General features: G+C 41.6%; 1 protein-coding gene across 1 annotated transcript; it reads left to right on the forward strand.

Moving 5' to 3' along the window:
- Window positions 1–11,897: 11,897 nt before the first annotated feature.
- On the forward strand, window positions 11,898–12,842 carry LOC117662209 (olfactory receptor 5P76-like). The gene has a single exon (XM_034411524.1). The coding sequence runs from the start codon at window positions 11,898–11,900 to the stop codon at window positions 12,840–12,842; it is 945 nt and encodes a 314-aa protein (XP_034267415.1).
- The last annotated feature ends 1,660 nt before the right edge of the window (window positions 12,843–14,502 follow it).

Here is a 14,502-nt window from a genome sequence, read left to right on the forward strand (position 1 = left end):
CATGAGGCGAATAGTATGGTTTGCAGTTGATAATTAATGTCTCTAGATTTTCATCACAGAATCTATATATTATAGTTATATCCTGAGACCAGCTGTTGTTGATATATAAGCATAAGCCTCCTCCCTTCTTTTTACCAGATGTTTCTGCAATTCTGTCTGATCATTGAATCTAAAACCCTGAGATATGCAGGCTGCTATCTTCAATTAATTCATTTAACCAGGTTTCAGAGAAGCTTAGGGCTGCTGAATTGTAAAAATCAGAATTGTATCTGTTTAAAAGGAGTATTTCATCCATCTTATTAGCAAGTGAACGTACATTGGTTAGGAAAATTGAAGGCAGAGGAGTTTTATTTCTCCTATTCCTTAATCTGTTTAAAATTCTCACCCTTTTACCTCCCTTTCTCCTCTTCCTCCATTTGGGGTTTTTTTTTTTTTTTTTTTTTTGGTAATCCATGGCTCCAGGGAAATAGCTTCTTCCTGTGTTAGAATCTCCTCTGTGTTTGTAAAGACATGGGGGGGGAGGGGGCGGATGTGAGATCACAGAAACCTGCTCCTTAAAGAAATGTTGCTTAATTTTTATCAGATGGTCTCGTGAGTAAGTAATCCATAGTGAGTCACAGAGAATAATTAAAAATAAAGAAACCATTAGAGAGCATTTCACCGAGGCAGCCTTCAGCGGCGCCATCTTGGATTCATGAACACATGAATCATGTTGTGGCACATTTCCAAATGTTTGGGCACATTGAACCTTTTGTCTCTTCAACACATAAAGGTTAGCCACTTTTATGCCCTGTGCACATACATTCCCATTTCTCTTTATGAGACACCTCCCATTTACAAATGTGGTCTCAAATCCTTGCTCATCTAAATTAGAGACACTCAGCAAATTATGCTCCATTTTAGGAACACATAATAATCATTAAGCCTCTTTTCCAGATATGGAATTTGCACCCTGCCTCTTCCAAGGCTACTGCATTTCCAGCAGCTGAATGCAACCTGTAAAACAATTTAGAATTGTTAACAATTGTTTGACTTGCCCCACTGTCAATCAACCATTTGTCTCTGCTATTGCAACAACTAACTCTTGCAACAGCAATCTGTTCATCTTGCAATTGTCCTTGCAAATAATTCTTGTCTTGCAAATAACTTCTTCCTTGCAAATGGTTTGTCCTTTGCAAACAGTCTTTCTTTGGATGTGTTCTTTCACCACAAATAAAGCACATCCATTGTTGCTGTTCTTTCTGCTTTCAAAGTCTTTGCTGGGCTGTAATCTGATATCTTCTGCTGCTACTTATCTCTTTGCAGATACCTTTTCTGTTGCTAGCCAGTCTATGGACTTTTCCATTCTTCTTCTCACTCTGCTCCTTGCCCTCCCCCCACTCAAGGATTTCTCCTCATGGCTCTTTCTATAATGGCATGTGTTCTCCTCAGCAATTGGACAAGCTTTTAAAGCAGTGGTTCTCAACCTTCCTAATGCCGCGACCCATTAATGCAGTTCCTCATGTTGTGGTGACCCCCAACCAGGGGGGTTTGTGGGCATGGCTTATTTTGTGGGCTTGGCTTGGAGGTCATGTGACTGGCTGGGCATGGCTAGCTGGTCATGTGACCGGGTGGCCATAGCTATGTGTATAGGGACTACTCAGAGGGCTGAAAAAAAGTCATTTCTGACAGATCCTCGCACTTTTGACTGGTCCTCACACTTATGACCATCTTCACATTTATGCCCGTGCAGCATTCTTAACAATCGTGTCACTCATTTCACAACTGCTTCTCTTCACCATGGTGACAAGATAGGGCAAAAACGTAAAATGTGAGGACAGTCGTAAATTCAAGGACTGGTCAAAAGTGTGAGGACCAGTCAAAAATAACTTTTTCAGCCCTCTGAGTAGTCCATATGCATAAAAGGATACAGCAATAGAGAGGGATGAAGGAAGGGAAGGGAAATTAGAGTAGGAGGAGGGTAAGAGAGAGAGGAAGAGAGGAGGAGAAGGAAAAAGGAAGAGGAAGTAGGGAGGAGAAGAAGAGTGGGAGGAAGAGAAAGTAAGAAGGAAAAAAAAGAGAGAGGTGGTAGGTTTGAGGAGAAAGATTGCTGTACAATAAAAAAGATGAAAGGGAAGAAAGCCAACCCCAAACAAATATAAAGATATTAAGATAAAGAATGAATTGTTAAACTTTAAAGAATAAAAGAGAACAAATATGAATAAATAACAATAATTAGAAATGCACATACAAACATACAATGTATTTTTTTTGAACAGAGTATTTGGCCGGTTCACAAATTTAAACAGTGTTTAGTCATTTCAATTAAATTTACAATTTATATATTTCCTTTTTGCCATATTTATTCCTCATCTATTTTTGTAAAAAACCAATATTACCCTTCATCCTCATCTCTAATGTTAATCAAATTCAATTTTTCCCTTCTATTCTATATTATACCCCTTCCCATTGTCATCTATTTTTATATCCATCCTCACATTGGTTAATTATGTAATATTACAGTTGTTTAATATAAATTCAATTTTAATATAAATCAATTAGTTATATAACTATCTTTTTTGTATATTAATCAATATGAACATGAATATTCCAATTATTTCCATGCAATCTAATTTCTTACAAATCAATTAATTATATTTACCAATAATAATAAACCAAATAATTTCCCTCATATATTTCTCCAAACCACAACTTAACCATTTCTGCTTTCAACACAATATTAATAGTATCTCAATTATTACAATTCCCTAGTTAAATAGAGCTTTTTTTCTTTCGTGTTTTAAAATCTTGAACTCTCCTCTTTTTCCCTAAATTTCCCATTGTTTGCACCTACCTTTTTTGGTGAAGAAAAAGAAAAGAAATCTGCCTGCCTAATTTTCCAACCTTGCAGCAACAGCAAAGCAGTTTCAGTTTCGTTTTTCAGCATAGCTAGGGGGGGGAAATGTGCTCCAGGACTCTTTGCAAGGAAGCAGCAGAGCCCTGAGCAAAACAGCTGAGAGTAAATCAGCTGAGAGTCGGGAGCCGATCTAATCAAGGGCTAATTAGCCTATGCTGAAGCTGCGCGGGCCAATAAGATTACAAAAAAACACCGAACCATTTGTTAAATTGCTGGCTCGCCCACCCCTCGCCCACCACTATTTATTGGCAATAAATAGTGGTGCGGAGGGGCGGGGCAAGCCAGCAATTTAAGAAACGGTTCGGCTCCTAGAACCGGCAGAATCCCACCACTGGCTATAGGGCGGCCCTTTGAAGCCTCACGGCAAGAATTTGAACAGTTTTTTTCTTCCTCTAGCCATCAGTTGGGACTCAGGAGGCAGCAATAGATTGGGAGTGGGCAGGGTAAGCGAACGGCCGACGATCCAACAGAGCAGAGAGTGAGGGTGAGTGAAGGCGTAGGGGGGGCAAGAGAGGGCTTTGGTGACCCCTGTGAAATGACCCCTGTTCGACCCCCAAAGGGGTCGCGACCCCCAGGTTGAGAACTGCTGTTTTAAAGCCTCCAAACTCAACTCCTGCTCTGGTTTGCACTCAAACACTGCAGAAACAATGTCCCAAGTTTCATCCAGACTGTTTAACACTAGCAACACTTCTGGGACTCAGGAAACTGCAATCCATACTGTTCTAATTCCACAAAGTTTGCATTTGTACAAAAGGCTGTTCCACAGATTCTCCTGGTTGCAAACAGGCTCTGTATAATTTTCTTGACAATTGAACAATATTCCATGCTGACACACACACATACACATTTCTTAATTCAGACAGACCTCTTTTGCAGTCTTTAAATCAGCTACATTGAGAAATTGATCATCTTCCAAATTCAGGATGATATTAGCCATTTGTCAGGTTATGTCATCTCAAATAAATTGCATTTCCAAACAAATAGTCTTTGATGAAATCTTTCATTTATTGAGCACAACAATCTGTCCCCGACTCCATCGTAGTTAGCACTGACCTTCTGACCCCAAACCCTCCCTTTCCATTCCCCAATTCTCTGCGTCTCATTGGCCATCTTCCAAGTCACTCTCCCCATATCTACTACTTCAGCTCACAGGAATGTCCCCCCTCCCATCCCATCTCCTAGGGGATAATATCTTCAGAGAAAATAAGCAGGTGAAGAGTCAAGCATCCTCTTCTCTTCCTTATGTCAGCACTGGAGTGCTGACACCATTGTTTTATCATGCTCTGCAACAGTAAATGGCACCTGTGGTGGATTAATAACCATATCCCACAGCTCCTTTGCCTTCAGGAAACATTCCAATTTTGCAGCCCAAATAATATAGTTCTTCTGTTCCAAATGAAGCACAGAGCTCTCCTGCAATTTAACAGCAGCCATTTTGCAATTTCTCTTTTAACACAGGAAGTATCTCATCTTAAATTACAATTCAGTCTTCTTTGTGCTCTGGGCCCAAAACCAGTCAGAGTTTCTTGTAAAAATCAAATCCAGAAGCACACACAGATAACTGATTCATTAACTTCTTTATATTCATAATAACACATAAAGTATATTTACAATACCAACAGTGGTTCTTCAGCTCAAATCAGCAGACATGTTCACACACAGAGTGCCAGCTTTGGAAGCCATATTAGGCCGGAAGATTCCATGTTGCCACCTTCTCATGTGTGGGAAAGTAGGAGGGGGAAATTTAGTAGAGGGGTTGTCTTTAGACATAATAGCAGGGCGATCCTGCATCTGGAGGAGGAGTGGTCAGAGTGATGTCTTGAGATGGAACAGTTGGTGATTGGAGCATGTGATCGACTGAGGAGTGAGGGGATGGTTTTGGGGGTTTTGATTTACTGAGGGAAAACCCGGACCTTTCAGATTCGGGTTTTCCCAGATGTGCCAGTTTACCTATTCTAGTAAATAGAACTTTGAATAATGTTTGCTTCAGAGTTTTTCTTGGAGTTGGAGGGTTTCTGGAATGCTGACATTAACCTGAATCTCTCTTAAAGCATAACAGCACCTCGAAAGGGGGCTGTGAGGGGCGCTGAGCCCCAACATCTAAACCTCGGGTGGTGCGAAGACTCAGTGAAAATGGAGGAGAAAGAAGAGATCACAGAGGGGGCCATGGGGATGGATACTCAATGATTTACCGACACCCTGTTTTCTCCTTCTGAAAAAATGATGTGATCCATTGAGGCTGCAGAGGAGGCCCAAAGGCTAGGTACTCGGCTCAAGGAATCGGATTCCTGGCAAAGTTGCCAGTCTGATCCAACTCCAGTAAGGGGACCAGAGGAGAGACTGCCTGGATATACATAGCACATAGACTTCTGTGGGAGCCCCAGCCCTGTGGAATAAACTGCCCCCGGAAATACGTAAGATCTCCAACCTCTGGGTGTTTCGTTGCGCATTGAAGACCCTGTTGTTCCGCCAGGCCGGGCTATCAACATAATGATTTTAAATTGGGGTATTTTAAATTTTTGGGGTTTTAAACCGGCCAAATCTATTTAATTATTTTAATTTTTAATCATTGTTGTGTCTTGTGTTTTTAAATTGGCTGTACACCGCCCTGAGTCCTTCGGGAGAAGGGCGGTATAGAAATAAAATTATTATTATTATTATTATTATTATTATTATTATTATTATTATTATTATTATTATTATTATTATTATTATTATTATTATATACCACTTTGCAGTGCTTTATAGCCCATTCTAAGCAGTTTACAGAGTCAGCATATTGCCCCCAACAATCTGGGTCCACATTTTATCCACCTCGGAAGGATGGAAGGCTGAGTCTGTGAGGGATCTCATGAAGAATGATGGTTCATTGAGGGCGCTTCCAAGAAAGGGTCAGCATGCAAGGATGCAATCAAATTAAGTCTTTATTTAGAAGTAAAAGTAGAGTAAAATAAGTTCCCAGGCATGGAGGCATCCATGCCTGGATTGAGCCCATGGGTCAGTCCCATAGGAGACTAGAACAAGAGCAGGGAAAAGGGGGAAAGGAAAAAGCAAAAGGCAGTGAGCAGCCCCTGTGCCTGGGTTCTTATAGGGGCCCCTGGCCCCTCCCTTACCCATGTGTGTGAGGGGGCTGGAGGGCCATTAACTCTCCCCAATGGGGCTGCAGGGGCTGGAGCCCCTTGACCCACCAGTGGGATCAAAGGTGCCTCTTTGCCCCCATCAAATGCCTCTGGAGTGTCACTGGAGGCGAAGAGTCAGGTGAAGATGGCGTGTCTTCCCCCCAGGACTGGACGGCTCATCCTCCTCATCTGGAGCAGGTAGGCTGACCTCTTCGTCCTGTTCCTCGCTCTCGTCAGTGGCAGGGTCTGTGGTTGTCTCAGGCGGTGTCATGGTTGGTGCAGCTTTGCTGGGCCAGTTAATGTATGGACCCAGATTATTTGAGTGGATCTGGGTCCAATTGGAGTCCTCTTCGAAGGAGGCAGATTGGGAGGTCACAGTCCTGCCCCCTTCTCCCAGGAATCGGTAGGCCTTGGAGCCAGGGGCATAGCCCAAGAACCTCAGTCTCTGGGAGATGGATCTCCCCTTCTTCCACAGCTGCTTGGGGATGTGCACCCAAGCGTAGCCAAACACACGCAAGTGTCTCAAACTTGGCTTCCTATCGTGGACCAGAAAATATGGGGTCTGGTTCACAACACTGCTCCAGGTGCAGTTCAGGGTGTAGTTGGCGTAGTGTACCACCTCCGCCCAGTACGATTCTGCAACCCCAGCATCCACAATCAGGCTGTGCACCATAGTCTGCAGAATGCCATTTCATTTTTCTACAACACCGTTCTGCGCATGGCCGGCCGGCACCATGTTGGGGAGCCTCCTGGGTACTGGGGAAGGACTTACCTAGTGTCTAGAGGCCCCCTGCGCTGGTGTCCCACATGGCTTGGCTCCTGGCATCCCTCGGGCTGCAAGGAGCGTTCTTAGCAGCTCTCTGTATTCCTCATCAGTGAGCTGGTCCATGCTGGGGGTGGCCTGGTCCCTGGACGCATCCCCAGTGTCCTGGCAGTCCTGGGTGGACTGCTGGCCTTCCACGCCTTCCTCTGTGGCTTGCAGCTGCAAGGAAATGTGCGAAGGGGTCCCTTGCATTCCTCTGGGTCCTCTGGGGGCATACAGATCATCTGTACCCTCCTCTGGATTGAAGCTCGCATCAGGAACTGGATGCAGGGCTGCCAACCTTGCTTGGAGACTCCTGGTCATGACCAGGGAAATCCTGCCATCCATCTCTTGGGGATTCTTGCTGGAACCTCCTGGCATCTTGCTTCTGCTGGCTTGGAAACGTTGCCTCAAACCATCCTCAGCTACCACTTTGTGAGGGATCTCACGAAGAATGATGGTTCGTTGAGGGCACTTCCAAGAAAAGGTCAGCACGCAAGGATGCAATCAAATTAAGTCTTTATTTAGAAGTAAAAGTAGAGTAAAATAAATTCCCAGGCATGGAGGCATCCATGTCTGGATTGAGCCCATGGGTCAGTCCCATAGGAGACTAGAACAAGAGCAGGAAAAAAGGGGAAAGGAAAAAGCAAAAGGCAGTGAGCAGCCCCTGTGCAGGGGTTCTTATAGGGGCCATGTGTGTGAGGGGGCTGGAGGGCCATTAACTCTCCCCAATGGGGCTGCAGGGGCTGGAGCCCCTTGACCCACCAGTGGGATCAAAGGTGCCTCTTTGCCCCCATCTGGTGGCCTTTGAAGAGACTGCCATGGCTGGCACAAAACACCTAAAAGAGTCAACCTTGAGCCTGGTGAGATTTGAACTTCCAAATTGCAGGCAGCTGGCACTCAGCAGAAGTAGCCTGCAGTACTGCACTCCAACCACTGCACCACTGTGGCTCATATTAAGTAAAATTGTAATTCCATGACCCTCTGTAGTGCCAGTTGAAAAGCAACTCCTCTCACAGTTCACCACAGGGAGTAACGAAAAAGCACCATGTAGAATGTTCCTCCAACCCTTTCTAATCAACCCTCTGACGAGTATAATGTATGGGAGTAAGGAATAGTAGAACTCATAAGCATCATCTTCCTATTTCTTAGGCATATCATTTTTTCCATGGTTTATTATTTATTCTGGAACATCTAAGAATTAGTCATCAAAGATACTCTAGATGTCTTGCCTTCCATAAGTGACTTCATAAAGTCCTAATCATTGTGGTGGAATCTCCAACTAGGCAGGAGGGAGAGGACAAGAGGGGTCCAAGTTTAGAGTTGTTGCACTGCAGTGAGTTTAGAATAGAATGAATGAGATGGAAGGGACCTTGGAGGTCTTCTAGTCCAGCCCCCTGATCAAGCAGGAGAACCTATATCATTTCAGACAAATGACTGTCTAGACTCTTCTTAAAAACATCCAGTGGTGGAGCACCTACAATCTCTGGAGGCAACATGTTCCATTGGTTAATTGTCCACACTTTTAGGAAGCTTTTCCTTAATTCCAGTTTGCTTCTCTCTTTGATTAGTTTCCAACCATTGTTTCTTGCCCTGCCCTCCAGTGCTTTGGAGAATATTTTGACCACCTATTATTTGTGGCAGCCCCTCAAGGACAGGAATACTGCTATCATGTCACCCCTAATTCTTCTTTTCTTTAGAGTAGCCACACCCAAATCCTGCAGCCATTCTTTATAACCTTTATACAGGTTCGCCTTGTACACCAATTGCTACCCTATCTGGATTGGGAGGCTCTTCTCACAGTCACTCATGCCCTTGTGACCTCATGATTGGATTATTGCAATGCACTCTACATGGGGCTACCCCTGAAAAGTGTTCGGAAACTACATTTGGTCCAGAATGCAGCCGCTCGAGCAGTCATGGGTGCACCTAGGTACTCCCACATTACACCAATCCTTTGTGAGCTGCACTGGCTTCCTGTTGGTCTCTGGTCACAATTCAAGGTGTTGGTTATTATCTTTAAAGTCCTATATGGCTTCGGGCCAGGCTATCTTTGAGACCGTCTTCTACCGCATAGCTCCCAACGACCGATAAGATCCCACAGAGTTGGCCTCCTCCAGGTCCCGTCAGCTAAACAATGTCGCCTGGCGGGTCCATGGGGGAGGGCCTTCTCTGTGGCTGCCCCGGCTCTCTGGAATCAGCTACCTCCTGAGGCCAGGACCACTCCCACCCTACTGGCCTTCTGGAAAATGGTGAAAACCTGGCTTTTCCGGCAGGCTTGGGGCCGTTGATCTCACCATTGCGATCTTGTGAAATCCGGCCATGAGCGATGTGTATGGGTTTTTAATGTCTCTTATTGTATATTGTTCATACTGTCTTTGTTGTAAGCCACCCAGAGTCATTGGAGAGTTGGGCGGTAGAGAAATACAAATAATAAATGAATGAATGAATGAATGAATGAATGAATGAATGAATGAATAAATAAATAAATAAATAAATAAATAAATAAATAAATAAATAAATAAATAAATAAATAAGTTTTAGACTCCAGGCCTTTGATCATCTTAGTTGCTCTTTTCTCAACTTTTTCCGAAGTCTCAACATCTTTTTTGCATTATGGTGAACAAAATTGGTTGCCGTATTCCATGTGTGGCCTTACTAGGGTTTTATAAAGTACGACTTATATTTGACATCATCTTAATTCTACGCCTCTGTTTATACAACCTAGGATTTTATTAGCTTTTTTGGTTGCTATTTCACACTGCTGGCCCATATTCAAGTGATCATCCACTAAGACTCAAAGGTCCCTCTGAGAGTTACTGTTTTGGGCCAGGCGTCACCTAATCTGTATTTGTGCCTTTGATTTTTTCTGCCTAAATGTAAAACTTTGCTTTTCCCAACATTGAAATTCATTTTGTTGGATAGGGCCTATTGTTTAAGTCTGTCAAGATCTTTTTGGACTTTGAGCTTGTCTTCTGGAGTGTTGGCTATTCCTGCCAGTTTAGTGTCATCTGCAAATTTGATGACTTCCCCTTCTGTTCCCTCATCTAAGTCATTTAGATGCACTGCACTGCACTGGCACCCAGTGGTCTTCCGGGTGCGCTTCAAGGTGTTGGTTACCACCTTTATAACGGGTCCATGGCATAGGACCTAGTTATCTTCGAGACCGCCTGCTGCTATGACTCCCACCGACCTGTGCGCTCCCACAAAGAGGGCCTCCTTGGGGTGCCATCAGCCAAACAATGTAGGCTGGTTTCCCCCAGGGGGAGGGCCTTCTCTGTGGGGGCACCTACCCTCTGGAATCAGCTGCCCCCAGAGATAAGGAGAATCCAAGACCTCGGTGCCTTCCGCTGTGCCCTTAAAACCTTCTTTTTCCAGCAAGCCGGGCTGGCTTAACATATTTTTTAACATATTTTTAATTTTTAATTGGTTTGTTATCTTAAATTGGAACCAAATAAATATATATCCTTTTAATTGTTTTTTAATGTTTGTATTGTATGTTTTGATCTGGCTGTATACCACCCTGAGTCTTTCGAGAGAAGATGCAGTATATAAATTTGAAATAAAATAAATAAAAATAAAATAAAATTTAGACTTAGTTTGTCGTTCCCAAGGGAATGCAGTCATTGTGGTGAGATTCTTGTACCGTGATTGTGTAGCAATAGAATTTCTGTTTGAGACTCTTACCAAGTTGTTCTGGTTGCTCTTACCTGACAATCATGGAGAATTTTCTCCTGAAGGACCTCTCATGAAAATTGAAAAATCATCTTAGTGTGACTGAACATTTAGTAACAAACATATATTTCCCCCCTATTTAGTCCACATTACCAGAACAATCATTCTAAATTGTCATGTATCAGAAGCCCAACATCTATCCATATCTGTATTCTCCTCTAATTTACTGAATTCCCAAACTCTTAATAAACCATACTTAGTTGAAAACCAACTCATGTCAATGTAAAACTTTAGCACAAATTGATGAGGTGAAGATGAATTTTCTTTATATATCATAACATTAATTAGGAGATTTAAAGATGAAGCAAAACATTTATACTGATTTACTGAAGAGGACCAAGGGGAGTAGAGTAATTTCCATTAAGTGGGCCTCTCATTGATAAAAGCTCCCCTTATATTAAAGAAGGAAGATAACATGTTCCCACTTCTCTTCAGGTCCTGAATAAATGCTTAATTAAGGTAAAGTATGTTTCAAGGTGACTTCAGCTCCTGTGTATTTAACTGATGCCATTTTCTTGGCAATCAAAGACAATCTGTCTCTCTCCTTTTTTTCTTTTTCTAGGATGTCTCTTCAACTTCCCAGTCCAACTCTGGCCCCATTCCTATTAGGTTACTAGGAATCTACATCTCATGTATAGCAGCCCAAAAGCCTTCAGAAAGCAAGAACTGTGGTTACCGATAGAATAGATCTTACAGTTTATGATCCCTGTAGGATCATAAGACAATCTAAGAAATGCAAAAATAACAATCTAGTTAGTTAATAATGTAAGGGGCTGTTCAAAAGATATTGAGAACATTGAAATGATTGATATGGGTCAGACGTTTATAGGTTTCTACGTTATTGGTATTTGAATGAAGAGGATCCTGACTGCATTCTTTCCCAATGGACAAAGGACTTTTTCCAAAGCTACTTAATGACATATATTCATTCTGTGGAGATTAGAGACAAAGGAAAGCAGTGTGTCATATCACTTCTTACTCTCCTGCCATTTTATATTTGTCACTCTTGGTAAATATGGTCTATAGTCCTCCAGATTCTATCAATGCATTCATTTCTGTCAACAGGGTAAACTGTGTATGAATCATTTCAACATCTAAGTTTAATAACAACAATCCAAGATAGGAGTTGATTTGTTATGTGGGAAATGCAACACATTGTGATAATCTGTTCACAATGTCTTTGGTACTGTTCTGTACTACTCAAAAGGTAGAATCCAGAGAGATGCATTGCAATGCTTAGCTATGTTATAGTGGATGTACAGATTTCAATTCCTCTTCCCTATCCGTGTTTTACATTTAAACTCATTGTCCAACGTTATCTCTGTTCTGTAGGCAGAATGCCAAGATGCGTGCTGAGAACTTCACTTCAGAAATAGGGTTCATCCTCTTGGGACTTACCTCTCATCAAAATCAACGCATTGCGCTATTTGTGGTCTTCCTAATAATGTACTTGCTCACAGTTTTGGGTAACCTCTTGATCATCATATTGGTGCACATGGATGCTAAACTGAACACACCTATGTACTTCTTTCTCAGCCATCTTGCAATGTTGGACATAGCGTATGTCACTAGCTCTTTGCCTCTGGCTTTAGTACACCTCTTGGTTGGAAAAGGAGTGGTTTCCTCAATAGGTTGCATTTTACAGGGTGGCACTGGTCTGAGCTTTGGTACTACTGAATGTTTGCTGTTGGGTATCATGGCTTATGATCGCTATTTAGCCATCTGCAACCCCTTGAGATATGCCTCTGCCATGAACAGAAAGCACCAACATCTGCTTGCCATCTCCTGCTGGATCCTAGGTGCTGTCTTCTCAATGGTCAATATTGTTTTAATCTTTGGTCATTCCTTCTGTGGTCCCAATCACATTAACCACTTTAACTGCGAGCTGCGTTTTTTGATAGATCTTGCATGTGATGATGTAAACCTCACCAGAGGCATACTTAATAGTCTATCAGTAGTTGTAGTTCTGGTTCCCTTTTCAGTTATCTTGTGTTCCTATTGTTGCATCCTGCATTCAATTTTTCAAATGCAGTCAGTTGCAGGACATTATAAGGTTTTCTCCACCTGTGGCTCCCACCTTGTTGTGGTCACCTTATTCTATGGTACCATCATCTATATATATATAACCCCCCATTCAAGTTCATCTCCTGATAAGAACAAAAAGGTTGCAATTTTGTATATTGTGGTCACTCCCCTGCTTAACCCCATCATTTACACTTTGCGGAATAAGGATATCCACAGAGCTGTGATCAAGGTGTTGAAAAGAAGGAAATTTGAAGAAAAATCATAAACATTCTTATCTTGTTGAATTCATCTCTTTTGACTCAAAGCCTCTTCCTTTAAATCTTCACCAAAATGTCACCAATCTTATTTTAATTCATGGATTTAATTTGAAAATCTTACTCTGCTATTTTCCTCCAGTGAAATAAAGTACTTTGAATGCAATTGTTTCTCTAGACCAACGATGCAGACATTTTGAATAATTATGTGTGTCATTGCTAAAGTTATATTAAAAAGCAGAGACATCACCTTTACAACCAAGGTCCATATTGTCAAAGCTATGGGGTTTTTTCCAGTAATAATTTATACCTGGGAGAGTTGGACCATAAGGAAGGATGAGTGCTAAAGAATTGATGCTTTTGAATTGTTGTTGGAGAAGACTCTTCACTTGGACTGCAAGGAGATCAAATCCATCAATCCTGAAGGGAATCAACCTAAATATTCTTTGGAAGGATAGATACTGAAGCTGAAGCTCAAACACTTTGGCCATCAAATGAGAAGAGAGAAGACTTATTGGAAAATATCCTGATGATGGGAAAGATAGAAGGCAAAAGGAGAAGGGAATGGGAGAGGATGAGGTGGTTAAATAGTGCCATCTATGCAACAAACATAAATTTGGGCAAGCTGCAGGAGACATTGGGTTTACTTTTTTTTTTTCCAAAATATTGTATATCACACTACGTCAAGTCAATATGCTTAAATATATTGGTGCAATTTTCATAATTATAATTCAATATCAAAAACATACATTAAGTGTCTAGGTTAAAATTCATGCATTATATGTTCCAGGATTCTTTTTGAAGTTCAGAAGCACTTGTAATTCTTAAGAGATCAAACCCACAAAAAGTCAAGAAAAAAAGAAATAGGTCTCATAAAAACAAAAAATTTTAAACTAGGCAACAGCGTTGCCAGTTATCTAAAAGATGATTGAATATATGAAAAGACAGTTGAGGCGAAGTATTGGTTTATATTATCTTGAGGAGCGTGACAGACCTCTGCAGTGCCGTATTTTTGGGATGTGAAAGGGGCTTTAAACTGTTGGATTGCAATTATCTATTTTGGATTCTTTGATAAATGTATTACGTTTATGCTGAGTTACATGGCAAGAGAGCTACGTTGGGGCACGCAGAGGATCTGGTTGTTACCCCATTATGATGGTTGGAATTAATAATCTTGAAGAAAGCCACTACTACAGATACTATATGGAATACAATTATAATGTCACTCGGGTGGTTGTTTTCTTTTTTTATATATATATATATATACATGAAGGTATTTATTATTGATGGGGGCAGATGATAACTGAGGATTCCGAACATACTGTTGGGATTAGGATGTGATGTTACCCTAATATGGGTGATGGAGTTAACAATCCAGTTGAAAGACATTATAGAAGACATTATATGGATTACAAGTTTAAAGTCATTGATTTTATCTATATAAGGGAATATTTTTTTAGTAGGGTGGGCAGAAGAATAAAGATATTAAGAATTGTTATGTATGGTAATTTTGTAGGAAAGTGGGTGGAGACAGGCTAGTTTATTGCTTGTTTAGTTTAAGAAAAGGGATGTTTAAGAGATATACTTATGGGAGTGGAGGAAATGGATAGACTATGAGTTGAATAAATGTTAAATTAGGATTTATTATATAGCTTTATAGTGGAAGGCTGC

Source organism: Pantherophis guttatus, chromosome 4 (genome assembly GCF_059756535.1).
Source record: "Pantherophis guttatus breed Tessera chromosome 4, ASM5975653v1, whole genome shotgun sequence".
Lineage (NCBI taxonomy): Eukaryota > Metazoa > Chordata > Lepidosauria > Squamata > Colubridae > Pantherophis > Pantherophis guttatus.

Bases quoted from the DNA above. Each gene is read 5' to 3' on its own strand.
- LOC117662209 (XM_034411524.1), top strand. From the start codon at position 11,898: ATGCGTGCTGAGAACTTCACTTCAGAAATAGGGTTCATCCTCTTGGGA.